Here is a 27,595-nt window from a genome sequence, read left to right as displayed (position 1 = left end):
AGCTCCAAAATCAGTGACAGGTGCCCAGAGATTTAAAGCCTTTTAGTTTAAGCTGAGCTCTCCCCACGGGGGACCCTTCTGGCCTTTGGCTGCTCGATGTGCAATTACAGGCGGGTCCATCTGCCAGGAGCAGCGCTCGGGGCCAGACAAAAAGCGACAGAGGCTCCGCGCAGACCCTGATGGAGGGCAGAGGTGACAGAGCCGGGTTTTGTGCCGCCAGCTCCTGCCTCTCCCCAACCTCCAGCAACTCCCAGCGGCCCCTCGGGGGGGGGGGTCTCTTAGGCTGCAAGAAAGCCCAGAGGATTGTCTGACCTCTTTAACAGCTCCCTTCCTCGCTGCCACCGCAGTGAGAGGGCAGGAGAAGCAGGCACAGAGTCCAAACCCAGGAGATGGGGATTTATTTTTTTCTTTTTTGGTTGGTGGTCGAGGGCCAGCTGCGTGCTGGACGGTGCCTGCCAGGGCAGGAGCTCTGGAGGTCGCAGCATGAACGCAGAAGAAATTCTCTCTTCCAGCGAGGAGCCACCAGGCCCACGCTGGCATGGGACGGACGTGCCCAAGGCCCAGGAGCTGGTAAGGCACTTGAAATGACTACAAGCCATGAGGCAACCTGCTGCCACCCTCCTTCCCCTCCCTGCCTGCCCCCGGGTGCTTTGCAGATTAACCTAGAGAGCAGGAGAGCTGGTGGCCCCGGCTCGAGCTGTCAGCGTGTTGCAGGGGGCATCGGGCCACGGTCACTGGTGGAATTTCTTGCTGGGGTTGTTGGCGTAGTCCAGCAGCAGCTGGCAGGGGGTGAACTGGCTGCCGTAGACGGCCTCGTACTTCCGCAGCTTGTCCACCAGCTGCTTGGCTCCGTACGAGTCCACGTACCTAAAGGGACCTGCCGGGGACAAAGGGACAGCTGGGTGACAAGGGAGGGAGAGGCACAAGGTGCCTGGAAGGGTGAGAGCAGGGATTTGGCTTATCTGTCCTTCTCCAGGGGAGAACCCCCCGTCTCTCAGCCGGGCAACGCAGGGCCCTGCTCCCCGCCTGTCTGCTGGGGGCAAGCTGGGGCACAGATAAGCGGGACTGCTGCCTTAGTCTGAGCTTGCCTGGAGGCACCACCTCCTGCCCAAGAGCCTGCTGTTATCCCGCAGCTGTGACCTGAACCTCAGCTCAGGGTTTGTCCACGGCCACCCAGTCAGGTTGCCAAGAGTCCAGGAGAGCTTTGCCCATGCTCTTGGCTAGTACCTCGGCCTGAAAAGCACCGTGCCCTGCGGCTGAGGTTATCAGCTCAGCTTATCTGCGCGGGGCTGGACACAGCAGTGTGTCCCTGAGCTCCATTTCTCTCTGTGCAGCACAAAACTGGGTTTCCCCAAAGTGCTGCCAGCAAGTAGCAGTGGCCACAGGTGAGAGAAAAACCAGAACCTCGTTTTTCACCGAGCACCATACAGCTGCACAAAAGCAAGCCAGGGATTTCTTAAAATTGTAGGGGCTTTTGCAAGTCCATCCCACCTACACCCCCACGATTATCAGGCGTGGTAAAAGCTCTTTGAAGTTCTCGGGGGAAGTGCTGATGAGGCTGGAGCCAGCACGGCTCTGTCTTCTTGTTCAAACCTGAACACACAGCACATGGGTTGAGTCCCTTGAGCCTCACCAGCTACAGCTCTGCAAAACACCCGAGGGACTCCCCAGGGTGCTGGTGGAAATGTCTCCCAGCAGCTCTCGGGCTTGCTGCCACCTCCCTGGGGGGAGTGGGAACGCTGGAGCAACCTCACCGTCTCCGGCTCTAAGTGGGGGGGAGATGGATGCTCAGGCTTGTCAGACAGCAGCTTAAACCTGGCCTTAACAGCTGACTCGCCTCTGGGGGCTGGATCCCACTAGTCAAGCTCAGTCCGATCCTTTTGAGCCAAGCTGTGCAGCCCAGCCCAAAGCCCAGCCTAACCTCTTACCTCCCAGGCACGGCGGGAAGCCCAAGCCGAACACAGCACCAATATCCCCCTCCACGGGGCTGCTGAGGATCCCTTCCTGCAGGCACATGGCCGCCTCGTTCACAAACCTCGTCACCAAGCGCATCTGGATGTCCTCGTCAGTGCAGCTGCAAGGAAAGAGTCTGTAAGGGCTGCGCAGGATGGAGGAGCACGTGAAGCCGGCACAGACTGCGGACAGAGCCAGGCCAGGGGAAGAATGATTTCTCACTTAGTCTGTCCCTCTCCGCGTGAGGCTAAGGACCAAGTTCTGCGACGTGTCCTGGAGCAGGCATGTAAGAACGGCAAAGGCTCGATAACCGCTCCAGGAGACGTTTCAGTGCCAGCTCTGCAGCCAAGGGGGTCACACAGCAGGGCCTGCACCAAGCCGCCTGCCCCGGCAAGCCCCCCCACAGGGAATTGTTCTGCAAAGGTGCCCAAGAAACGCTGATAAATTCGAGGGTGCCCTGCTCCCGCTCACACAGGCTCTCCAGGGACATTTAGACTGGCTCTTAGGAAGGATTTCTTTGCAGAAGGGGCTGCTGGGTGTTGGAATGGGCTGCCCAGGGCAGGGGGGGAGTCCCCATCCCTGGAGGGGTTGTAGAGTCGGGTTGACCCAGCGCTGAGGGATCTGGTGGAGTTGGGAATGGTCAGGGTGAGGTTCATGGTTGGACTGGAGGAGCTTCAAGGGCTTTTCCAACCCAGATGATTCTGGGATTCTGTAACCTGCCCCCCACCACGGCTGGGAACAGCCAAATGCTGCCTGGAGTGACTCTTGTGCTCAGCACTGTCCTCCAGCACTGCCCCGTGGCAGAGGGAGCTGGGCAGGGGTGAGAGCCAGCCCGCGAGGCAGCTACTTACACTTCAGGCTTGGCTGGCAGTTTGAAACGTGCCAAGATCTCATCCGTGCCAGAATTCACGCTCCTGTTCTTCACCCCCTCCTGGTAAACGTAAAAGCCTTTCCCTGCCTTGCGACCTGCCAGGGACGAAAGGAGACAAGTCACACCCTGCGGCACGACCCGTTCACTTGTGATGCCTTCGCTTCTGATTTTCTCCTTCTCCTGCTTTAGCACCAGGGTGAGAGCTGGGACACAGCTCCTACCACAAGGGCACAGACATCATTTTTCCTCAGTCTGAGCTTCTAAAGCTCAGCTCAGGGCTTGTTTCACTTGAGCACATTTCCTTCCAGCCATTTGCTCCTCAATTCCCGGAGCACCTGGGGAGGTTTCACAGAGGGGCCACAGGGAGTTCAGGAGATCTTGGCTGCCTTTGCTTCAGGCAGAATCTCTGCCTGCTGCTGCCATTTCTGCATGGGAAGGTCTGGCCACAGCCCAAGGTCAACCCAGGGATCCCCGACCTGCTGCAGAGCTGTTCTCCAACTGCCCTCACCCGCGGCAGGAGCGGCTGATGGCTGGCAGTGCTTTTCCTTGAGCAAAGGGGAAACGGGGTGGATTAGGGCAGCCCAGTGTCTCACCTAAGAAACCTTTTTCAACCATGAGCTTGAACAGCTCGATGCTGCCTCCTCCAAAACGCTCGCCAAAGGCCTTGCCGAGGTCCTCGGCCACGTGTGTGGCCACATCCACACCCACCTCGTCGATCAGCGTGGCAGCACCCACAGGGAAGCCAAAGGCCGTTGAGATGGCATCTATTTTCTTGGGGTCAGTGCCCTCCTGCAGGAAAAGAAGGGGAAGCAGTGGTATCTCTGGGTTGAGAGGCCCGGAAAACCAGTGCGGGGGCAGAAAGTTCTCGCTCATCCGGGGCCACAGGGCCGTCACCAGCCCCCTTAGACCTTTGGTTACGGACAGGAGTGGCAGAACGGTGCCTGCACCACTCCTGACTCCCCCCCGGTGCTGTGTGGGGAGGAAAGAGCCTCATCCCTCCCTGTGCCAGGTCTCCCCAGCTCAGCCAGGAGATGTTGGGACAACCATGAGCACCGGGGTTGGTTCCCCACCTCCCTTCTCGGCCAGGGCTGGGCTCAGCCTGAGCCGGGGCGCAGAGAAGCCGAGTGTACACGACTATTTGGTAGTCAACGGGATACACACCTGGAGAACTCGGACCACTTCTGCCAGCATTGGGCCCAGGCACCGCGTGGTGTAGAAGCCAGGCCCGTCCTAGGGAAGAGTGGAGCAGCAGGAAGTAGGTGAGTACAAACAGCTGGAACACTGCCCCGCTCAGCAGCAAGGGCCTTTCACCGCCCCGGCTGCAGTTCGGGTGCTGACACAGAGGGCAGACACAAACTGCAACACTACGTAATCACAGAACCATCTCGGTTGGAAAAAAGACCTTGAAGATCCTCCAGTCCAACCATGAACCTCACCCTGACCGTTCCCAACTCCACCAGATCCCTCAGCGCTGGGTCAACCCGACTCTTCAACCCCTCCAGGGATGGGGACTCCCCCCCTGCCCTGGGCAGCCCATTCCAACGCCCAACAACCCCTTCTGCAAAGAAATCCTTCCTAAGAGCCAGTCTGACCCTGCCCTGGCGCAGCTTGAGGCCATTCCCTCTTGTCCTGCCGCTGGTTCCTTGGCTCAAGAGACTCATCCCCCCTCTCTGCACCCTCCTTTCAGGGAGTTGCAGAGGGCCAGGAGGTCTCCCCTCAGCCTCCTCTTCTCCAGACTAAACCCCCCCAGTTCCCTCAGCCGCTCCCCATCAGACCTGTGCTCCAGACCCTGCACCAGCTCCGTTGCCCTTCTCTGGACACGCTCGAGTCATTCAATGGCCTTTTTGGAGTGAGGGGCCAGTCTATCGACTGCTAGAATACTTTTTTTTCCTGTGGGGCTCAGCAGTGTTTGAAGACTTCCATGAATTTACCCCCTGGAAATCCCCAGCAGAGTGTTTTTATTTGAAATAGTGCCCAGAGGTCCCAAGCAGGCTGTAGAACCCCTCTTGCTTCCCCAAGCCCAACGGGCTGACCAGGGAAAGGGTGCTCAGCACAAGTGAAACAAGCATCAACTGGTTGTTTTAACTCTGACAGCACTCACAAAATCAGGAAGCAACAGATTAGCTGCAAACTGCCATTCAGTGATGTGGGGATGAAGGTTAGAGAAGCAGCACTATCTCCACTGGCTTTTAGAGATGCCCAGAGCACTTTTTGAGAAGCCAGTGTTCCCAGCACCACAGGAGAGACCTGCTCAGTGTCGCTGGCAGCCTCACACATCGGTGAAAAGACCAACCCCAAAAAATATACTCGAACTGCCCTGAGCCAACCGGCTGAACCTCCCATGCAGCTCAAACAGCATCTCTGGTGCTTCCAACCGTGGAGCACGAGACCAGCTGTGTTTGGAGGGTGTGTGTTCAACAGCAGCACCAGCCTAACCCCCCATCCAAAGCCCGTGTGCCTTTTTGGAGGCTCTGCTGCCTCCTCTGACAGAGCACAGTGGTTTGTTCTAAACTCCTGCCTCGCTGTGCTCAGTCTTCTCTGTTTTCTTGGTACAGCTCTTCCACTACACTTGCATCTGTATTTCTGCCCCCCGCACCCCCCAGTTTAAATCCAGAAAGAGGAAGGTCACTGCTCATTGACCCTCTGTCCTTGCAGCCAGGGAGAAGAGGTGTGAGAGTCCCGCCCAGGCTCTACTCCCTCTCAGATGCCCCCAGCCTCCTGGCAGCTGTGGAGCAGCACTGCCAGCTCCTCAGACCACCCCTGCGCCTCGTGGTCTTCCATGGCCGCTCCAAAGGACACCCGAGGGATCACTTCTCACCCCCTTCTAACCTCCATTTTTACCTCTCATGGCAGTAGCTAATTCCAGTGTACTCACAGCCACGTTTCAGCCTCCTCTCAGCGCACAAACCTGCCCTTTTGTTTATAATCCCAGCCTGTGTTTTGTGCAGCGTTCCCTCACCTTTACCACGATGACAATCTTGCCCTGTTTGAGGCCAACAGCGACAGCGGAAGCAGCCGTGTCCTGGGATGTTTTGTCTGTGGTGATGATTTCCAGCAGCTGCATTCTGTCAACAGGGGAGAAGTAGTGCATCCCAATCACCTAGGCGGAAGAAAAAGCTCAGGGTTAAGCTAGACTTTGGCTCTGCATGTACCATCTGAGCTGGCAGAGCAGCCACCCGCTCCGGCGGTGCTTCTCCTGGACTTTGAGAGTGGCACAGCAGTCACAGGTGTTGAGCACAGTCCCTGTGTTCTGCTTGTGAATGTTTTGTTTCGGGGTTTTGTTTTTTTCTTTTTTCGTGATGAAGGGAATCTAAGGACAAGGCAGCATGTTTCCAGAAGCTCATTAGAGAGGTAAGCGCAGCCTTCCTCTGGGAACAGCATCTAAGGGGAGACGATCCGGCTGTGTGCCTCTCTTTCTTAACACAATCATGTAATCAGCATGTCACCTTCCTGCCTGCTGGAAGCTACACTTGGCACTGAGATCTGTGTAAGTTAGAGGCATCTTGCAGGAGAGCTGCAGACTGCAAAACTAATCATAGAAAATACACTAATTAGTTAACCCATTTCCTATTAGTTTGCGCATAAAGAGCCATTACACTGGCAATTTAGGCAGCAAGAGGGTGTTATTTGCAAGTCTGAACAAATAAGACTCAGTTTGCATTTCAGATGCAACTCAGGTCTGACAGCAAACCAGGAAGAGGCTCACGAAGGTCACAGGAACCTCCAACAGCCAGGACACACATCGTTACTCTGGGGACTTGAGAATAATTCAGCTGGAAGGGTCCTACAATGATCATTTAGCCCAACTCTGCAGATGTCCCCAGAACTTCTGCAGGAAGACAAGCAGCAGAGGCAACGCTCTGCCCTGGGCAGGCTTGAGACCCTTGTAGGAGTTTAGGGAACCAGCCGAGGGTGCCTTTGCTTCTGCATTTGTGTAACAGTTTCCAACTGAGGTCTAGAGCTTCCCCCTCTCTCTGCCCGAGCTGTTACTGCCTTCCCATCCCACCTGTCAGAGGGGGAGATGGGATTATCTCACAGGGGAACTGCTCGTTCCTCCCTGCATTTTCTGCAGCCTCAGGTAGGCCAAGTAGAGTCCTCAAACGAGGGGGAAGTGTTTCCCCCTTTTTCTACCAAGGCCACCCTAGGGTGAGGCTTAGCCCTGGGGAGGTGGCTCCGCCTGCTCACGCAGCCCCCTCGCACCACTTCAGGCCGTCTGGCCTCCCGCTGCCGCTCCCCGAAGGCCACGGGTCTCCGGCAGGGCCCGTGCCAGCTCTGCCAGCCTCAGGGGATGGAGGAGGCCTCTGCTCCAAACCTCTGCCACAACCTACGCTGCACTCTGTGTCCTGTTCACAAGGATCATTTGGAGCCACACAGAAAATCCCATCACCCCTTCAGGAGCCAATCCCACGGCTGACTAAGGCTTCACGTTTCACCACCTGCGAGTTTAGCTTCCAGCCCCCAACTTTTCTGCCCTTTTTGCCGTGAGGTCAGTGCCTTCTCCCCGAGAAGGCATTTTCCCACTGTGGCAAGTCACTCCTACGCCCCTAGTCAGTTTATCAAAATGACTGAAGTCTTCTTGGCTGGAATTCTCTCCACTTGAGCCCTTCCACAGCTTCTCTGCCCACACGTGCACTAATGTTTCCTGAAGCGCGCTCACCCCCCCACCGCACCTCGCCAGCGTCACGCTGGGGGTGAGGTCGCCTTCAGCCCCTTCCTGCCTGTCCCAGCACCACAAGCTCTTTGTTCCAAGCCCACACTGGGGGCGGAGAACGAGCAGTTTTGCATTCCGAGGAGGAAGCAGAAGATCCCAGCACTCACCTACGGCCAGTTTTTGCCATAAACAGGCAGCTTGGTGCAGAGCAGAACACTAACAGGCACATAGTGCCAGGCACTCACCTTCTCCGGCCTCTTGCTAACGGCAGCAATTTGGCTGATGGGGAGGGCAGACGTGTTACTGGCGAAGACACAGTGAGCAGGGATCACCTGTGGCAGAGGGTGGAAGAGATGGTGTAAACGCAGAGGCTCCAGAGTCAGACCCAGAGCGTGATGTGCAGAGCCCTGAGAGAACAGGACCAGCACCTGGTAGCGCTGACAAAGCAAACCCTCCTCTGTCAGGGCAGACACGTTAGGAACTAATTCTGAAGCAGCAGCCCAAGTCAGACAGATCTGACTTGGCCCGAGCTCTCCCCAGGTCTGCAATATTAGTCTCAGAGCCCCCGCGTTGCTGCCAGGCCACTGCAACCACGTTAGACGCCGCGGGAGGGACTTCGTAAAGGTGCACAGAACAGCTCCTTTCTATTTCTACTTCCCCAAGGATGCTCTTGAACAGAAAAGGGCAGTGGCAGCGAGCTGGAGATAAAGGATTAAGTTGTAGAGACGCCAAAGGATGTTACTGTCATATCAGTGCGCTCAGAGAAATGACAGTTTTTTTGGAGTGGCTCCCAGGAGTCAGGGAATGTCAGAACTGCCCTGTTCAGCTAAGAACTATTGACTCCTTACTGAGAAGTGAATATCCTCAGTGAGCAGAAAGCTGCCCTTCATGTGCTGACAGAAATAACTTGCACCAAGCACCAAATTGCAGCACAAAGGGGACGTGACAAACCCAGTGGGGTAGGACACCCCGAGCCTGCGCCGTACCGGGGCCACATGTAGCACGAGCTGCTCCGAAGGGATACTCACGGCTTCCACTTCCTTCAGCACTTTGTGCTTGATGTTAATGTCCTCGAACACAGCCTCGATCACCATGTCTGCCTTCTCAAAGCCCTTGTAGTCCAGCTGGCCCGTCAGGTTGCTGAGAATGGAGTCCCTCTCAAACGACGTCAGACTCTTCTTCTTCACCTTGCTGTTCAGCCTAGGGAAGGACAGCTCTGTCACGGCGCCCGGGCAGGCCTGCCCAGGCTGCTGAGGTGCACCCCAACACCAAGGGCATCGCTCCCTGCCTCCCTCCCAGAGCTGGGACCCAAGGAACCTCCAATCCCAGCCCCTCCTTCCATCTGGAAAAGGGAGAGCCATGCTCACACAACTCAGCTGCTGTGTTAGGCTGAAGGGCAATCGCTGACGTTCCTGGCGACGCACGGCTGAGCTCTGTTACTACTGAGCCAGGAGGACAGGGGAAAGAAACTTTCCGAAGTCTGACCCGATGCCTGCCCTGACGTGGCCTTTAGGCAGCCAGGATTACTCCCTGCCCCTTAGCTCTGTAAGCTACTGCTAAATCTAAAAGCTAAAGCAATCATCTGTTAGGTCATCGACCTACCGAAGGAGTTAAGGCTGAATACACCAGGCCTATTTCGTAGCAATATCCCCACACACTGCACAGGGCAACCTCAAAAGAGCATTTCTGTCACATCAATTGGTAGAAGACCCCAAAGAAACAGAGGTGTCAGGGGTTCCCAGCTGCTTGAAAGCAGAGCAGTGTTTTAACTAAAGGCAGCCCCATCCCATCCCGAGTGAACTCCTTTTAACTGACGTACCCCTTGAAGACCTGCTGCTGGCCTCTGTCCAAGCCTTGCTGCGCCGTGTCCTTCAGAATGGTCTTCAGTCCCTTGTCCACCGAAACCTGGGCGATCCCAGCTCCCATGAGCCCCGCTCCCAACACAGCCAGAGTCCTGTGCAGAAGAGGACATATTTCAAAGCTGGAAATAGCTGAATTTCCATTGCTGCTGTCAGACTCGCACAGCTCCTGTTCACCCAGGCACTATTCTTAATGAGAAGCAGCAATTTGGAGTTCTTTAGCAAGAAGATTTCACTTGTGGGTGAAACCTCCAGACTGCAAAGGATGAACCTTCTGGAGCCTGGAAATCTTTCTGCTCTGCTCCACTGTTTTCTGGGACTCGGCCACTCGGTCCCAAGAGGCTTTTAGGAGAGGGCCTCCAACTGCTCCTTCAGGCATCCCACCCTTGCACTTACTTGACCTCTTGCTGAGGTGTTCCAAACTTGTTCTTCTTGCAGTACACCTGCCCGCGGTAAAGTCCAAGCAGCGCCTTGGACTCCTTCGTCACTGCGAGCTGGCCAAAGTTCTGGAAGAAAGGGAAGAGGGAAGCAGAGACTTTGGCATTTAGCAGCTGTCTCACCTCCAGCACGTGTCAAAGCCCATAGCCCCCCGTGTAACTGCAGAGAGCAGTAACCTGGTTAGAAAAGGAAGAACAGACAGGGCACGTGTACCCTCTGCCCAGAGGCGCCTCCTGTGCTAAGCACAGCCCACTCTGCACCGCTGCCTCCCATACGGGCTGTCAGAAAACACGAGGAAACTGCTTAATTCCATGTTCTTTCCCCAAAAAATGTATTTTAAAGCATCTGAAAGGGGCTTTACAGCAGGGCTGTATTTCACTGACATGGGACCCTTTTTCCCCTGCGTGCATCCTGCACTAGCTGAGCCCATTGCCCCAGGGGCTTCCAGGTGAAAAGGCCCTGCCCTCAGAATTTAAGAAAAATCTTTAAACAGGCCAATGCTCACTGACAGCAGTAGCCTGATACTATTTTCGGAGGACAGGCAACAAAATCTAAGGCCTGCGTAACCTCTCAGCACTCAGCATGAAACAGGAAAGTAGTCAGGAAGACAAAAGACAGCATAAGGCGACAGAAAGCTGATGTCTGAGCCAAGGCAGCTAAGGAAAGCCACCAATGCAATGTAGTTTAGAGCAGGCTGGATCTTCCTTCACCGCTGTCCTGTGAGTTAGAGGCTCCTTAAAATATCAGAAACACAAAGCCTGGAAGAGAATCTGCAAGTCTCCTACCCTAGGGGAAAGAGGGAGGCATTAAACATGACACTGACACTGATTATTCTTTAGAGGGTTCTGGGAAGATCTCCATCCTGCTGCTATTCTCAGGAAAAAAAAACATTCATTCTTTTCTGTAAGGAACAGAGTATCCCAAGCCTTTTATTCAGCACCAGACCAAACGTGGGTGGAATGCATAAGCAGAACGGAGGGGGTATACCCAGGAGGTCACTGTGAAGGTAGCTGGCAAAGAGCTACATCTCAGACCAGGAGCTCGTCACCAGAGCGAACAAAAGGAGCTACTAAGTGTGGCCGGAAAGATTGTGGGATGTGACAGAGCACCGCGAGGAGCTGGGGAAAGTCAGAGAAAGTACAGCAGGGGACGGATGGATTTCACCGGCGGTTAAGGGGCAGTGATGTGAGAGATGACCCAAAAGCAGAGATAATCAGATGGGAGTGTTGTGGGTCTTCTGGGAAGCCTTGCAGAGCCAGCAGTGCCCAGGCGACCACAGCAGGGACGCTGCGCACAGAACTACCTCTTCAGTATCAGAAATAACAAATTTGAGTACAGATGTAGCAAAACTGGGATCAGTGAGGAAAAACTCGTTAGGGGTAGGTTGTTTATTAAGGCAGAGTCAAGATGGCTGAGGTTGAATGAGCACGGGAAGACAAAGACTCTGTGTGTGGGGAATAAGTGTCATGCACAAGCAAGCTGCTGGCGAGGACGCCTGCCTGCTCAAGCCGTGGGCCTGCCCGCCCCAGCCCGTCCCGCCTCCATTTTAAACTCTGTTCCTATTTTCCCCGAGTGTGTCACTAGCAAACCTCAAGCAGGACTGGGTGGCACTTAGGACGCGAGATCCATGTGCCAGGAGCTGGTCGGACTGGGCCCCGTGGCCAACTAATGACAGATGAAACATCTACAGCCAGTTACTAAAGGGTGCGTGGGGGCGTGTGCGTGCACACGTGCACTTATTGCTGCATGTGAACTTCCATCCTGGTCAGCCAACAGCAGGAACAGCATCAATCACCAGTTTGTGTTCCTGTGGGTGTCACCAGGAAAGTGACCGCGCTGGCTGTGCGGCCAGCTGTGTGTGTACTCTGTGAACACATGCGTGTGTGTGTGTTTGTGTCCTACACCTCTGCAGTATCTGCTCAGCCTACGTGGACCTACAAAGGGAAAAGCAGCGAGAAGAACGAGAGCTGAAGTCTCCCACACCTTAAAATGCAAGACTTGACTACCCTTAACAGTTGGTGTTGGCACTAAACTCATGTGCCAGGAAACTAAAGAACTGAAGGGAAAGGAAGAATGAAAGAGGCTGGTTTCACAGAATCACAGAACCACCCAATAGTTGAGGTTGGAAGACACCTGTGGAGATGGTCTTCGCACCGCAATGACTGTGCTCAGTTTTGGGCCCCTCACTCCAAAAAGGCCATTGAATGACTCGAGCGTGTCCAGAGAAGGGCAACGGAGCTGGTGCAGGGTCTGGAGCACAGGTCTGATGGGGAGCGGCTGAGGGAACTGGGGGGGTTTAGTGTGGAGAAGAGGAGGCTGAGGGGAGACCTCCTGGCCCTCTGCAACTGCCTGAAAGGAGGGTGCAGAGAGGGGGGATGAGTCTCTTGAGCCAAGGAACCAGCGGCAGGACAAGAGGGAATGGCCTCAAGCTGCGCCAGGGCAGGGTCAGACTGGCTCTTAGGAAGGATTTCTTTGCAGAAGGGGTTGTTGGGCGTTGGAATGGGCTGCCCAGGGCAGGGGGGGAGTCCCCATCCCTGGAGGGGTTGAAGAGTCGGGTTGACCCAGCGCTGAGGGATCTGGTGGAGTTGGGAACGGTCAGGGTGAGGTTCATGGTTGGACTGGAGGAGCTTCAAGGGCTTTTCCAACCGAGATGATTCTGGGATTCTTTACCGCTTCCCACCAGGTATTTGCACACCTTGGTAAGATCCCCCCGAGCCCTTCTCCAGGCCCAGGTCTCCAGCCTCTCCCAGTGTGCCACACGCTCCAGGCCTTTCATTAGCCTCGTGGCCCTCCACGGGGCAAACTCCAGACAGCTGGCCCCAGCCTGGACCAGTGCACAGGGTTATTCCTCCCCAGGGGCAGCACTTGGCACTCCCCTTTGCTGAACTTCGGGGGGTTCCTGTCTGCCCAGTTCTCCAGTATGTTGAGGTACCCCTGAGTGGCCAGTACTAGCCAGTATGCTGACTGGAGTGGCTACTAAATAGGCAAGTTAGACTAAGGGATAAGGAGAGAGAAGTCCTGTTCTGGGTGAGAAACCACTACTGAAAAACACCCACCAAATTTTCCCAAGTACCCAAATTATCAATGGGTGAAAAAGGACCAGTGCAAAGTACCTGGACTAGAAAACAGGACAAACAGCAAAAAAAGAGTAAATTGAGAATCAACACCCTGAACAAAGATACTGGTGAAACAAGGTGACAGAGTAAACAGAACAAAGGTAAAAATGCAAGTTAATTCTTTGAAGAAATTATTTGCTTGCACCAAATTGCCTGGAAACACTGATGAGACTGACAGCACTATACCCACACCTCGAGGTTCTCTGTCCCGTGTGACAATCAGAAAAAACAAACAGCGCTCAGACACAGAGACATCAAAGTCCTCTTACGTGAAACCTGGATCGGTGAACTCCGTCTGGTTATTTCCCACTCAAGAAGATAACACAGATGGGAAGGAGAAAAGGCACAAAGTGTTTTCACAGGTGAAGAACCTTGACACAGTCCTGTTGTTTAAGGGAGACCTTTTTCACAGCCTCACTGCCAGAAGGGGCAGGGAGCAAGACACCATTTTGAGCAGCCTGTGACAAATACTATCCTTTGTGTGTGGTTAAACACAAATCCCCCCCACCTTTTACAGAATTTACTGCTCACTACCAGGGATCTAATCTCCTTACCTGAGATTCAGCGAGGTATCCAGCGTCATGCCCCTGATCAAGACCAGCCTTTACAGTCTAGTCAAAGAAGAACAATAAAGATACGTCACTGTTACATCACGTCTGCCAACATCTCCGCGTTAACGAGACTCCTTGTTTAGCTGCACCTCCTGTTTTCACAAGTGACCCCTCCCCAACATTCAAGGCACACTTCAGGCTCTCATTCAGAGCAGAGCTACCAATCACCCTGTCCTCCTAGCACAGAACAGCTACGATGGCAAGGAGTTCTCCATCAGGTTGATTTTTAACACATACCTTGCTGTTTCAGGAATTGTTTTCAGTAGGACTGTGCTCCTGTAATGCCACTGCTCTCGGAGTCAGAGGGGGGCATTCACAGGTTTTGGAGAGGTCTTGACAATAACTTCATGAAAAGTCACTTTAAAATAAGGATTCAACCATGGACAGTGGCTGTAAGTAATACAATGCCTGTATAACTCAGGGGACTAACTTTTAAAGTATTGTGCGGTTAGTTCTCCAAAACCAGCAATTTATATCCTCCTGGCTTCAAACAGGTTCAACCCAACTCTAAAAACTGTATAGGAAACCTGGAAAAACTGCAGCTGAAAGCTTCGTGGGCAAGGCATTGCAGCTAAGCCTTTCCCTGGCTGGCATTCTTGCTCTTCCCCTTACTGGTACCAGTACCACAAAAACTGGTGATCATATTCTGGGAGTTATTCTGAATGTTACCGGGCTTGCTCGACACACCAGAGCCAGCGCTCATCAGGACTGATCTCCTGGGAAGATTGGGCTGTATGGCCAGGCTCAGCGCAAGGAACCACCTTCCTTCTGTCTGCTGCTGTATTATCCCAGAGATCCACTGTAGTTTTTTGGGAGTTACCTCAATGATCTTTAGCGGAGCAGGGTAGAGTCCTTTGGTTTGCTTCCGAACTTTGTTCTCCACCGTCTTGTAGACTTGCTGCCTCACAAACGGAATAGCCATAGCGTAGTCTGTTAACTCTGCAAGATGGGACAAAACACGTCTCAGCGCAGCGTGACAGGCACCATCAGCCTTTCAGCGATTAACCTGAAAGTTAACGAGCAGGCGTCGCATATCTGCAACAGAAACATGCACCTGAAACGCAGACGCAAGTAGCACGGTCTGCTCAGAAGGGTTTCTACGGCTCCTTCCACAGACAAGTCTCATTTAGGGTTAAAGGATCCTCCTAACGCAACTGGTGACAGGCTGAACTCCGGGGAGCAGAACTCGCACAGAGATGTCGTCGTTTCTGGGCTCTAAGGGCTCTGTGGAAGAGGATGAGCGCAGAGCACACCCACGTGCCTCTTCCTGCTTGATTACACGAGCTTCGTACAGAATTTGCTACTAAGACTGAGGACATGTAGTCCTCCGGAGGTAGGAGCTGCTCTGGCCCCAAGGCCTGGCTCCCTTCTAGTACACTCCAGCAGCCACCTCCTGCAGCTCTGGCAACACCACCTGAACAGCAGATCCACAGAGAAATGTTTTCTCTACCAACCCACCCAGTTCAAGAGGGAATTACAACATGAAATAACTTTGCTTTGGAAATGGAATTAAGTAGGAGCATGAACACAGCCCTGAGAAGCAGAGCTGGATAATACTCCCTACAGTCCTTGGGGATTTGACCACGCTGCCCACACTTACTCTGCATTAGTCCTTTCGATCTTTTGGCAGACACAGTCCTGTTGGCGAGTCCTCTGGCAAAGTCAATGGCCACCTCCTCCAAGTACTCAATCGTCCGTGCTTCTGGACTCTTCACACCTGGCCCTGTGAATAAAAAAAATGTGTGGCAATGCAGCAGAAATTATCACTGGGGGATGATGATGCGGAGGAGCAAGGATGAGACAGCAACTTGAAGTTCCTTTGAATTGCTACCACTTCATTCCCCCCCCCCCCCCTCCACGTTTGACTTTTCTTGATTATGAACAATGACGGAACGGTGCGACAGGCAACTATATGAAAGCCCCCAGGCATTTAATAGCCACGGCATTACACAGAAATGCCAAAACGCCAGCTCCCACCGGCAGCAAGCAGCAGTACGCCACAAACATCAATGCTACTTTCAGAGCCACGGAAGAGCTTTGGTTGGAAGGGGACATGGGAGGCCATCCAGTCTGACCCACTGCTCAAAGCAAGGTCAAGTTCAAAGTTAAATCCAGCTCTGGAATTAGACTGAGTTGCTCAGGGACATAGAATGGTCACAGAATGGGTTGGGTGGAACAGGATCTTAAAGATCATCTAGTTCCGCCCCCCTGCCCCGGGCAGGGCCACCTTCCACTAGCCCAGGTTGCCCAAAGCCCCGCCCAACCTGGCCTTGAACCCTTCCAGGGAGGGGGCAGCCACAGCTTCTCTGGGCAACCTGTGCCAGGGCCTCACCCCCCTCACAGGGAAGAACTTCTTCCTTAGATCTCATCTAAATCTCCCCTCTTTCAGTTTAAAACTGTTACCCCTCGTCCTACCCTCTTGATAAAGAGTCCCTCCCCAGCTTTCCTGTATCCCCTCTAAGTACTGGAAGTACTTAAGTACTTTAAGGCCGCTCTTAAGTCTCCTTTATAAAGCATGTTCTGCCAGTCTCTGAATACCTCCAAGGACAGAGGCTCCCATCACCTCTCTGGACCCCATCTCAGTGCCTGACCATCTCTTGTTGCAAGTTGTGCCCTTTATCCCTCAACCTTTTACTTTGCATAACTGAAAAAAAAAAAACCCAATAAAAATCTGTATCTCAACAGAACTTCAGTGTTCTGCCTCCCCTCCCTCTAGTGGCACCTCTTCTTTCCCACAGGGCACCATAATCTACACAACTGAGATGTGCCAACACTGTTGCTACTAAACATACAAAGTGCTGTGTCCCTGAAAATTACCTGTAGTGGAGCTGATGTCCGATGAAAGCTCAACATTTGATCTCAGGTGCAGGAACTCTCTCCCTGGCTTTAGCTAGTGCCCCTGGCAGTAACGCCCAGCCAGGCTCCGGGTGCCATCATCCTCTGCGCTAACTTACAGCTGGCCCACAAATAATGAAGCAAGCCACCACAAAACGAGTTTTAGCAATCTCTTTGAGGGTGGGTTGCACAATTTCCAAGCACAGGACTTGTATCATCAGTACGGGACGATAGAGTACAGGGCGGTGGTGTAAAGTTGCTGGAGGCAAATACAGTGAGTCATTAATGACAGAGCAATGCCCAGCGATTCCATTCTGCACAGGGCCACTGTAAGGAGCCTTGGGCTGCCTCCAAACTAGCAGAACAAACCTGATGAGGTTACAACTCAGAATCCCCACAGCTGGAAAACCTCGTTAACCTTCCCTGTAAACTGCTCCAACCACACCCAGATGCTGCACAGAGTTCTCAGAGCGAAGAAAGAGCCACAGCAGACAACTACTCCCTGACACAGATGGCAGCTGAAGAACAAAACCAGAACAGAAACCCCTTCCTCTTTCACCTCCCACTACTCTCGCCCTCCACCAAAAGCTGAGGTTCTTCAACTTTAAAGTTTCACCTCATAAAGACTTGAGAGCGTCTACTCACAGATCCCAAATGCTGCTGCTTGCTGGAGGCTCTCAGCAAGCAGCAAATAAAAGCACACGTACGTTTGGACCAGATCATGAAGCTCGCTGTTAGGAAGTCTCACTCATGCTCTGGCAGTATGTCAGAGCCATTCTAGAGGAAAACGGTCCAAACAAAACACCATATTTCATTTTACAGGCAGCTCAGAAAACTTAACCCAGAACTGCTGCATGATCTACATTTCAGCAGTGCCCAGGGGATTTGAAAGAATTTGTTGGAAATTTGAGAGCATTTGGGATTTCTGAGCTCAAACCGTACCAGCTTCCAAATTCTCTTCCTGCTATTTCAAAGCAACGTGTCTGAGACCTTCAGCTTTAGTGACCTGATGTCACAGAATCCCAGAATCATCTCGGTTAGAAAAGCCCTTGAAGCTCCTCCAGTCCAACCATGAACCTCACACTGACCGTTCCCAACTCCACCAGATCCCTCAGCGCTGGGTCAACCCGACTCTTCAACCCCTCCAGGGATGGGGACTCCCCCCCTGCCCTGGGCAGCCCATTCCAACGCCCAACAACCCCTTCTGCAAAGAAATCCTTCCTAAGAGCCAGTCTGACCCTGCCCTGGCGCAGCTTGAGGCCATTCCCTCTTGGCCTGTCACTTAGATCTGGGCTCTGCAGTAAATAGATGGAGAGAATTCTGTAGAACTCCTGAGTGAAGGAGAACTGATTGCACCCCATGAAATTGCCTCCTTATTCATGCCATCTCTCTCCTTCAAAGCTTTCTACAACCAGTTCAAGCATCTCCCCAGTTAAAGCTGCTTTCCCCCAGCTGTTGAGAATGAAAATGAAACTACTCAGCAGAACTGGCTGGCACGGCCGCTATCTGCCTGAATGGAATGCCTCTAATGTGTGCATGTAATTTGGTTTTTGTGCTTATCTGGTCTGAGCTAGGATTCCAAACAGCTCTCCAGGACGTTCAGGTTCCCTTTAAGCAAACCAGTGTAATCGTTGGTATAAAAAGCCACATTTGCTGGGTCTTAAAAGGCGATTCACATTTAAACAAGTAAAGTTTACTCAGCCGATTTCACCTCAGGACTGGGTACCACTGATCTCTTTTGTAAGAAAAGTTACAGCTAAGGACACCTCATCCAGCTGAACACCGTCACGTGAGACAGAACGGACACAGGGCCTTCCCCTGCATTTCTCAGGGTAGGCAGCACCTTTTCTTTTTGTTTATTTTCTTCAAATTCAGGAGCTAAGGGCCACCAGGCCGTGCTCTGCCTGAGGAAACCAAGCTCAGGGTGCTCAGACCTTTCCAAGGAGGCTGTGGAGGGTTTGCCCCTCCTTTAGTCACCTTCCAAGAAAGCCACCCTAGTGAAGGAACAGCAGAAGCAAGAAATTATTCACTAGCCCACTCAGCACTTGGAAATATGCAGTTTGCAAGGAATTTCTCCATCCAGCTGAAAGTCAGTTGGCAATTCAGAGCACCTAGGCCATGGGGTTGGCTTCTTCTCAAGATCTTGTCACAGAGATTAACATCTGCAGGCTGCATAAATGTAGACATCGGTCATCTATTCTCCTTTCATTATGGGTTGCAATCTCTGCCTCTGACATGATAAATGAGGAATGCAGGTTCTTATCTGTGTAATTAACTGATGCAAGAGCCAGCGGGCCGCCCTCTGCGCTAACCTTTCCCTACTCACTGCACTTTAGCAGGAGCCAGACGTTTCAAGGTCCCCGTGCACATGCTTTTGAGGTGGGGATGGAGACTGCGCTGCAGAGCGTGGTAAGGACTTCACAGCCCCCGTGCTTTGCCCCTTCTAGACTGCATCAATGGCTTCTCCCCCCATTTCAGCAGGGTGGAGAGGTTAACTGACAGGCAGCAGATCTGAGAGGCATCATGTCTGACCTAGTGGATCCACCAGCTGGTCAACCAGACCCATTTTCTTCGCTCTGTCAGCACGGATGTTCCTTCCGGTCAGCATTATATCAAAGGCAGCAGGAAGTCCCACCTGGAAAGGCAGAAAGGGGCTTTCAGAACAGGAGCACGCCACGCAGCGGAAGGGGCTGTCGCATGAAGTTTTCCCTCTTACTTACCATCTTGGGTAGCCTCTGAGTACCCCCTGCCCCTGGCAGGAGACCCAGTAACACTTCAGGTGTTGCCAAGACTGTTTTCTTCTCCTTTGTTGCTATTCTGTAGTGGCAGGCAATGGCAAGCTTAAAAAAAGGAAGAGAAAACTAAAGGTTTCCCTGTGAAAGACCACATGTGCTTGTAAGAAGGGGCGACTGCTTGAGAAATCAGTATGCAACTGAAGAGACTCCATTCCTAAAGGATTGTCACTAAAACAGAACAACTTTGCTCCAGGGAGCACTGGAGTCTTTCAGTTTACAAAATCCTAGATGGAGATTACGGAAGCAAATACTGCACCCAGCCGAAGCGACGGAGCAGAGTACGCAGGCCAGGGTGGGGCCTGCCAGGTTCCCCACACTCATCCCTCTCACAGCCACCTTTTAAAGAACAGAAGTTGCTGGGATATGAGACTCACTTCATCTGAAAAGCAGCAATTTCCAGCCCAGACTCTGCCAGCAGCATTTATGCCTGCCAGTAACAGGCAGTTTTCCCTGCGATGCTCCCATCTAAATATTAGCCTGGCCCACACAGGTTCGTACTGGATTAGCTCTCTTTCAACAGAAGCAGAAAAATTAGCCTAAAGCACAACCAGGCCATTAACTTGCCACAAACTCATCTGAATGGATGTAATGAACTCAGTCAGGTCTCAAATCCCTCTCCCAGTAAGGAGCCCTGCAGGCATCGCCTGGATGGTTTAGAGAACCAGCGTTATCAACTGCTTGTCAGCCCCAGAATCGTTCAATACCTCCAGTCCTCCTCCCAGGCAGGACCCACTGATGGCAGCAACTACGGGCTTTGGAGACTGCTCAATTTTTTCGAGCATCTTCTGTCCTTCCTGAGAGAGCTGAGCCACTTCCTGTGAAGTCTTGCAGGCTTCAATCATGCTGCAGCGAGGCAGAAAGGCTGATCAGAATTGGAAAAGCACTGAGAAAACAGCAGTAAAATGAGAGCGCTTCAATGAGTTTGTTCCTTTTTTTCCCCACAAAGCTCCAGTGAGTGACAGGCAGGCAAGAGCTATTTAGTCCCCCAGTCTTAGATTAACAGACAACACGGGAAGACTACTAAATTCAGTGGGTTAAGTCACTGCACGCTGACACTGGGCTGTGCCTGCAGGCAGTGAAAGAGTTTCCTTGTGTCAGAGCTTTGAAAGCCTTTAGGGGAGAGCAGGAAGGGTCATAGGAAGCCTCAAAGCACTTGCCAGGAAGGGTGGAGGGGAGAGCCCAGGAGCAGTTTTTAGAGGAGCAGATGGCCAGTGCTCTGACGCTGCACTCGGCCAATTAAAGACTCCCTGTGCCAATTAATCTCAGGGAGGCTGGCAGCGTCTGCCAGGCAGGGCCAAATCAGGAGGCCCGTAGTGTTGAGACCAGCAGAGACCTCTCAAACACAGCCGGTCTTTTTGCCAGCTCTAGCTCCTGCCTCCTTCCCACCACAACACACATCAAGTCTCTGCCCCTGAATAAAGCCCGTCAAAAAGGTAATGAGGTTTGGAAGGGTCTGTTTGTAATTTACCTTCTCTCCTCAGAGCTTTCTGGCTTTTAATGTCTTTAAACAACTACTCTGTCCTGCCCGATGTCGGGACTAGGAGGCAGTGGCGCTCCAGGTCCCAGTGAGAGCACCCACACGGGTCGTTCCACGCCCTGCAAAAGTCACCCACTGCCTGGGAGGCCACTCAGATGCTCCACGTGGCAGAGCGCCAAGTCCTGCCTAATCAAGGGGCCACGCGGCAGACTGCCAGGCACTCAAACCCAGCTTAAATGAAGTCCTGCATGTAAATGATCTGCTCTTGCTGCGTCCCAGACCAAAGGACAATGCTTATCCCGGAGCCAGGATGGGTTTTCTTGGCTGCACCCCAGCACGCAGGAAGGAGTGACCAAGCGTTCCAGCCAAACGGGGTTTAACGACTCGCCACGTTCCTCTTTGTCAAGCTCCTGACTTCATTTGAGCGAGTCAGGCATCCTGCATGCAGGGATTTCATTCCCAGCCTCTGCCTCGCCCCTGGGGAGATGTCAGGGACAAAATGCTCAGACTTCACAGCCCGCTGGCCCCGGATGCTGGAGAAAACTCTAGCTGTGTCACTTCTTAAGCCCCTGTACTTACTCGAGATCTGCTCCAGCAATGAAAGAGCCTGGCTTTGAAGAGATGAGGACGGCACTTTTGACAGCTTCATTGGCCCAGATCTCATTCATGATGTCAGTAAACTCTGAGCTCAGTTGCTTGGATAGGGTGTTCACCTGAAAGCAGCAAATAAGCACCATAAACCAGGAGCCCAGGAGACAGGGGAGTTTAACCTCTGGTTAGGCCTGGACTCAAATCATCAATCATCAGAAAACCAGCACAGAAGACAAACTGACAACAAAAAGGCAAAGCCAACAGTAGGTCTGAACGGATTTTCCAAGCCAATAGGAGCAGCAGCTCTCCAGCCTTTCAAGATTTGCCTTCTGGAAAAAAAAAACAGGACTAGACCATCCATGAATCTGCCCAACAGCTCGACCACTGCTTGGTGCAATTTTAACACTTTTGGGGCGCTCAAATGAAGTCCAGATTTGCTATAAAATTTAGTTCATCCTGTGTCATAATACAGTGAGAAAAAAAAATCCTCCAAGATGAAACCCTGCAGCAGGTCATCAAGTAATCTGTTATTAATAAATTCCTCAACCTCACCAACAGTGGGTTTGTGACCTCAAACACAGATTTTTATGAATTTCTAAGCAGTTTTTTTTCTATATAATGGGCACTCTCCTTAACTATCTTGAATCCAAGAACTTAGTAAAATTTAGCAGTATTTTGTGCCAGTGAGAGAGACAAGTTAGCTTAGCACACACAAAATATTCCCACGAGGCATTCACAGAATCCCAGAATCATTCAGGTTGGAAAAGACCCTTGGCATCATCGAGTCCAACCCTCAGCCCAACTCTACAAAGTTCTCCCCTACCCCACATCCCCCCACAGCTCATCCAAACGACCCTTAAACACACCCAGGGATGGGGACTCCACCCCCTCCCTGGGCAGCCTATTCCACTCTCTGACCACTCTTGCTGGGAAACATTTTCTCCTCATGCCCAGTCTGAACCTCCCCTGTTGCAGTTTAAAGCCGTTCCCTCTTGTTCTGTCACTAATTCCCTGGGAGAAGAGACCAGCACCAACCTCTCTACAATGTCCTTTCAGGGAGCTGTAGAGAGTGATGAGGTCTCCCCTCAGCCTTCTCCTCCTCACACTGAACAGTCCCAGCTCCTTCCATCGCTCCTCACAGGATTTATTCTCCAGGCCCTTCCCCAGCCTCGTTGCCCTCCTCTGCACTCGCTCCAGCCCCTCGAGATCTCTCTCGGATTGAGGTGCCCAAAACTGGACACAACACTCCAGGTGTGGCCTCACCAGTGCAGAGCACAGGGGGACTATCACCTCCCTGCTTCTGCTGGCCACACTATTTCTAACACAAGCCAGGATGCCGTTGGCTTTCTTGGCCACCTGGGCACACTGCTGGCTCCTGTTCAGCTGCTTGTTAATTAGAACCCCCAGATCCTTTTCTTCCATTTTCAGATGTCTCATTAAACGCCCAAATGCTCATTTTTCTATTTTTACTTTGCTCGCAACTATGAAAAGCCGCAGGTTAGGGAAGTTCTTAGTCCTAAATTAGACTTTTCGATGTCTTCTCCGTACGGCTGCTTTTCTTGCCACTGCCACTGATACTCCACTTAACCACAGCCAGCTAAAACAGTACCTTGGAATTTGGCGTGTTGAAGCGTACAACGGCAACATCTCCTTTGATATCACAGCTAACGTGGGTTCTAGCTGGAAACAAACAGAAACGTGTCATCAGCTTGTGCTCAGGGGATTTTAAGAAAGAAAATGAACCCACACAGAAAAGCTTTACACTTACTCTGAAGAGCGGTGGAGGTGGAGATGTTACGGCAGGCATAACCTAAAGAAAAGATGTTGTAGATGTTAAAGGAATTCTCAGTAGCCTGAGCTTAACTCTCCTTTATTAATGCATCCTCCCATCTCATCTGATGAGCACAGCGTTTTGGAAAATCCTGACTATGAGCCAACTCCTTCTCTTAGGCTTGACCTGAGCCACCACCAGAGTTCAGCAGATGCCACACTTGAAGTGACCTTCACAGCACAGATTCCACACCATGGCTTCCAACAGCAGCAATGCCAAACTGAGAGCAAAAAAAAAAAAAAAAAAAAAAAAAAATCAAAGCTTTCTTCCCAAATTGCTGACAAGAGATAATGCAGGTGGCACACGGGGGTGTTTTGCTCTCATCACGCAGAGTTCAACGCTTCTGCATGTGCTAAACCAGAGACCTCGCTGCACTTGGGAGAGTTTCAAGCCTGCGAGTTAACTTCTCCACAAATCAAACACAATCACCCCAGAATATTTCTGCAAAAACACACTCTTGTGCTAGCAAAAGGTGCCACCCCAAGTATTGCTTCACAGATCTCAGGGCATACACCTGGTGAGCCACAAAAAAAGCACACAAAATATTTATTCTCATCTCCATCTATCAACAAAATACTCGAATTTTGTTCGAATGGAAGCACCTAGACACACTTGTCTTGTTTCAAAGCACTCATAAAACTCAAGACCACGGTGTGAACTAGTTCTGTCCACAAGTGAAATGCCACTTTTCTGACTTGTAAACCCCAATCTCCTTTTTCTGCTGAGAAATTGCTCTTGTATGATCTCTCAGCACAAGAACAAATCTCGGTTCTATTCAAGCGACCTTGATCTTGACCGAGAGGCTCCTCTAACGCAGAGCTAGGCTGAATCCTGGCCAAAGCTGCTTTATGTCTGAAATCTAGTAAAAGTGTTACTTCTGAAGCATCATGTGCACATCTACCAACTGGAACACAGCTGCTTAGCTGGGGGAGGTTTACTGCTCAGCGCCAGCAAAATGTTCAGGAATGAAACATTCCCATTCCCGGCAGCAAGAAGGCAGAAAACCCAGTACGAGCTTAAAACCTCGGCCTACACCTCACCGAGGGGTGCTTCCCCCTCCCCACAGCCCCGTGACCCGGGCTGAGGGCTGGAGCTCCGCTGCACTTTGGCCCCCTTTCCACTTTGTCTCCGGTGCTGGCAGCAGGGACTGACCTTTGCGCTCCATTCCCCGAGCCCGGGACACACGGTGTGGTGGAAATTCAGTGTCAGTCTGTCCTGGCACACAGGTTTGTGTGTCCCTGTGTCTGTCATGTGCCCACAGCACCATTTCATAAACAAAGAGTGAACTGGTTTCCACTGCAAAGCTACTTTAAGGTATTTTTTGACTGGGAGAATACCCAGATTGTGATTGCCATATTTCCCTACACTTGTTGCGCACTGAAGTCAGCTATTCCTGAAAATAAGCACCAACACTCATTTCCCACAAAACCGAGCGTGGTCTGACAACAGTTTCTCTGCTGACAGATGCTCCTCAGCAGACTATGATGCACTTTTAATGGCGGTATTTTAACTCAGTAAAAGCCACATTACTTTAAAAAGGCGGCAAGGCCTGAACTATCTTACTGAATTCACTCACTTCAATCCTGTACCGCCGCACATGGCACAGCAGGAAGGAGAATCAGCCCAAACAAAGCTCAGCTGCAAGGCAAGTGATGATGTTTTCCTTCTACACCCTCAGTCAGGCGCCTGCTAAGGCTGGCATGTGGGAAGGTAAGCAGCACATCTCTCTAACTGGGAGCAAGGCACTGGCAGCGTAGTAAAAACTATATCGTGTGCGAAACACACACCGTCAAAAATAAAAAGGGAATGGATTAATTAACTTTTTCTGTGGTCTAACATGCCTTCCTCCTTCCTATCAGTTTCCAAACAGACTGCTTCCATGAAAACCTTAAACCTTGAATTCCATTTTGCCTTTCAGTTCTAGCAAAACAGAAGATAGGAAGTAGGAAAAAAAAAACCATCAAGGGCACGACTGAACAAGTCTCACTACATTTTAATATAAACTGTTTTGGGAAAGATGCTGTCATTAGAGTAACAGCTGCTTCATATTTGAGTGAGGTTTCTTGAGCCTGACAGTATTTTATTTTTGAGCCCAGAATACTTGTAGAAAACATGTCTAAAACTAGAAGCACATTGACTCAGTCACAGTCACAGCACATCTGCTTTAGGCATCAATTCATTCAGCAGCACGATGGTAACTTGCCAAGACTGGAGCCAGAAAAATCCTCCTTCAAACTGCTGAAGGAAGCAGCAGCAGGCCAGATGTACGCTTCCGCCACTTCCCTAACGTTCACTCTAGAATTAAAAGCTTCAAATATCGATTCCTTTTTCACTACTTCACTCACTCCAATTAAAAGATTGTCTAGAGACGGGGAAACCAACACTTCAGACAGTTGCTGTCAGGCCTTTGCTGAGAATTTGGATGCAGCAGAGAACGGAAAACCCCCAGCCGGGATCTGTTTCTTCCCACTTTCTCTTTTATTTCCTGGGCTGCTCCCCTGTCCAGCACTTCCCCTTCTCGCCCTTCCACTCACCCAGACACACCACGCCACTTGAAGTGGGAACAGCATCCATCGGTTCTGGAGAAAAGCCTGCTCGCAGTCCTGGCCCAAGCCAAGATCCGGCAGCATGAATCAGCTGAAGCTCTGGACAACAACCGCCCAACGCTTTCAGCCTGTACCTGCGAGCTGGGAAACTACTGACAAACTGAGCTCTGCTGTCCCCTCTGGGAACCTGCCCAGGGCGTGTGGCTCAGCAGGTACAGCTCGCTCTGGAGCTCACGCTGTCTTATGCCTGCTTGCTGCCTTCTGCAGGCTGCTTCGCCCACTCTGGCGAGGTTTGCATCCAGTTTAACAAACACTTTGTTATGGCAGAACAAGGTTATTAATTATTGTCAGTGACAGCGGTCCTCACAGCAGCTCCAGGACTGTTTGCGATGAAGAATTTTGCCAGTTATAAGAAGAAATCCAACCAACAACAGCCTGAGTGCTCACTGGAGTTACCATGGGTCTGCTCGCTGTCGATCGCAGCACCCTGCTCACGTACAGACGCGCTCCAACACCGCACATAAGACGGGTGTTAGATTTAAACAAAATACTGCCAGATTTCAGGTCAACATTGATACTTCGGCCCTCCCAGGGGCACGTGGTGACTCCTTGCTTTGGTAGCTCTGCAACGAAGCACCACGACCCAGCGCTGCATGCACAGAGGCAGGAGAGTGCCAAGGCCCTGCCTGGGGCAGGGGCAGATCACAAGGCAAGATGCCTGTATACTAAAATAAAAACAAATCCTGGGGCACCTGGAGATGCTAACAGGCCTGGGGTGTCCTCCCCACCCACGCAGGGACACCCCCTTCCCACCTGAGTGCCTGGAAGACAGCCCCAGGATCCAGACAACCAAGGACATGGGGACATCCTGCCCCCCCAAAGGGACACACACAGGGGGACGCACACATGCATAAGGACACAAGGACACTCTCTCCCTGTGGATCAGCTCAAGTGAGGAGGGTGTGTGTCCCCCCCAGTGCAGGGTCACAGAGACACCCCAGAACCCTACACAGATTCCCAAAATGTACCCATCAAGGACACAGGGATCAGGCACACAAAGGCCAGCCTTAGCGTCAGGGACTGGCGTGGGAGCATGTCCCCCGTGGGGGGACACACACAGCCCCTTCCTCACCCTGTGGCCCACCCAGGACACAGAGACACGGATCCCCGCCCTGGGAGGGCCGAAGTATCGAGGGGGGGTTGTTAGGGACGTGCCGGGATCCCCTTAAGCGATACACAAGCCGTGGGGACAACACCCTCGCATGGGACACACACACGCGGGGACTCCTCCGCCGCGGCAGCCCCCTCCCCTCCCAGCGGACACGCACACCGGGAACACCCCCCGCCACGGCCCCCACAGCCCCCGCGCTGACACCCGAGGCCGCACCGCCCGGCGACCCCCTCCGGGACACGCCGCCCTCCGCCCACCCCCAGCAACACCCTCAGGCGTGGGCACAGCGCCCGCTGCCCCTCACAGCGCCCCCCCCCAGTGCCACCCTCACGCGTGCCCCCCTCAGTGACACCCCGTGTGCGTGTGTGTCCCCCCCCAGTGCCACCCTCACGCGTGGGCACAGCACCCTGGACACGCTCACGCCAGGACCCCCCGCTCCGAGACACCGCGCCCGTTCCCCCCCCCACCGGCGCAGAAAGCAACCCCGGAGGCTCCGGCTCACCCGCGGGGGGTGGGCGGCGGGACGGGCTGTACTTGGCGGCGGCCGTGAGGCGCCTCAAGCTGCCGATGGCGCGCACCGCGGCCGCCATCTTTACTGCGCGCGAGGTCGAATGAGGGAGACGCCGCCTGGGGCCTTGGCCGCTTCATCCGCGCCCGCCCCGCCCCTCCCGCGGCTGCCCGCGGCGCTGCCTGTTCGCTCCGTCGCCGCTGGCTCCCGCCTCCCTCCGTTTTTCTCCGTCCACCGCGAGGTCTCGGATGCTGCTGATCCACAGCGAGCGGGAGCGGCGGGAGGGAGAGGGCGGGCTGCGGGCTGCGGGGCGGGCGGCGTCCCTCAGGCGGGCGGCGGGCA

General features: G+C 52.8%; 1 protein-coding gene across 1 annotated transcript; it reads right to left on the bottom strand.

Annotated features, from left to right (window-relative positions):
• Positions 1 to 381: 381 nt before the first annotated feature.
• HADHA (hydroxyacyl-CoA dehydrogenase trifunctional multienzyme complex subunit alpha) lies at positions 382 to 27,364 on the bottom strand. The gene is made up of 20 exons (XM_074820392.1): positions 27,248 to 27,364; positions 22,966 to 23,007; positions 22,807 to 22,877; positions 21,186 to 21,319; positions 19,834 to 19,972; positions 19,055 to 19,174; positions 18,867 to 18,969; positions 15,100 to 15,222; positions 14,320 to 14,438; positions 13,443 to 13,499; positions 9,731 to 9,840; positions 9,295 to 9,429; positions 8,504 to 8,675; positions 7,721 to 7,807; positions 5,784 to 5,924; positions 3,986 to 4,054; positions 3,418 to 3,613; positions 2,805 to 2,919; positions 1,929 to 2,074; positions 382 to 877 (listed from the first exon to the last, which is right to left on the bottom strand). Exons 1-20 carry the CDS (start codon positions 27,333 to 27,335, stop codon positions 732 to 734), a joined length of 2,313 nt encoding a protein of 770 aa, XP_074676493.1. The 5' UTR covers positions 27,336 to 27,364; the 3' UTR covers positions 382 to 731.
• Between the last annotated feature and the right edge of the window lie 231 nt (positions 27,365 to 27,595).

The sequence above is a fragment of the Strix aluco genome, chromosome 3, assembly GCF_031877795.1.
Source record: "Strix aluco isolate bStrAlu1 chromosome 3, bStrAlu1.hap1, whole genome shotgun sequence".
Classification (NCBI taxonomy): Eukaryota; Metazoa; Chordata; class Aves; order Strigiformes; family Strigidae; genus Strix; species Strix aluco.
The sequence above is the reverse complement of the archived record's forward strand: the minus strand, read 5'-3'. Positions and strand labels throughout refer to the sequence as shown.

Excerpts from the sequence above, each read along its gene's own strand:
- HADHA (XM_074820392.1), bottom strand. The coding sequence starts at position 27,335 with ATGGCGGCCGCGGTGCGCGCCATCGGCAGCTTGAGGCGCCTCACGGCC. Across the intron at positions 19,973-21,185 it reads ATTGCTGGAGCAGATCTCGA|CATGATTGAAGCCTGCAAGA; the intron begins GTAAGTACAGGG and ends GCCTCGCTGCAG. Across the intron at positions 19,175-19,833 it reads GCCTGGGAGGAGGACTGGAG|CTTGCCATTGCCTGCCACTA; the intron begins GTATTGAACGAT and ends CCTTTTTTTAAG.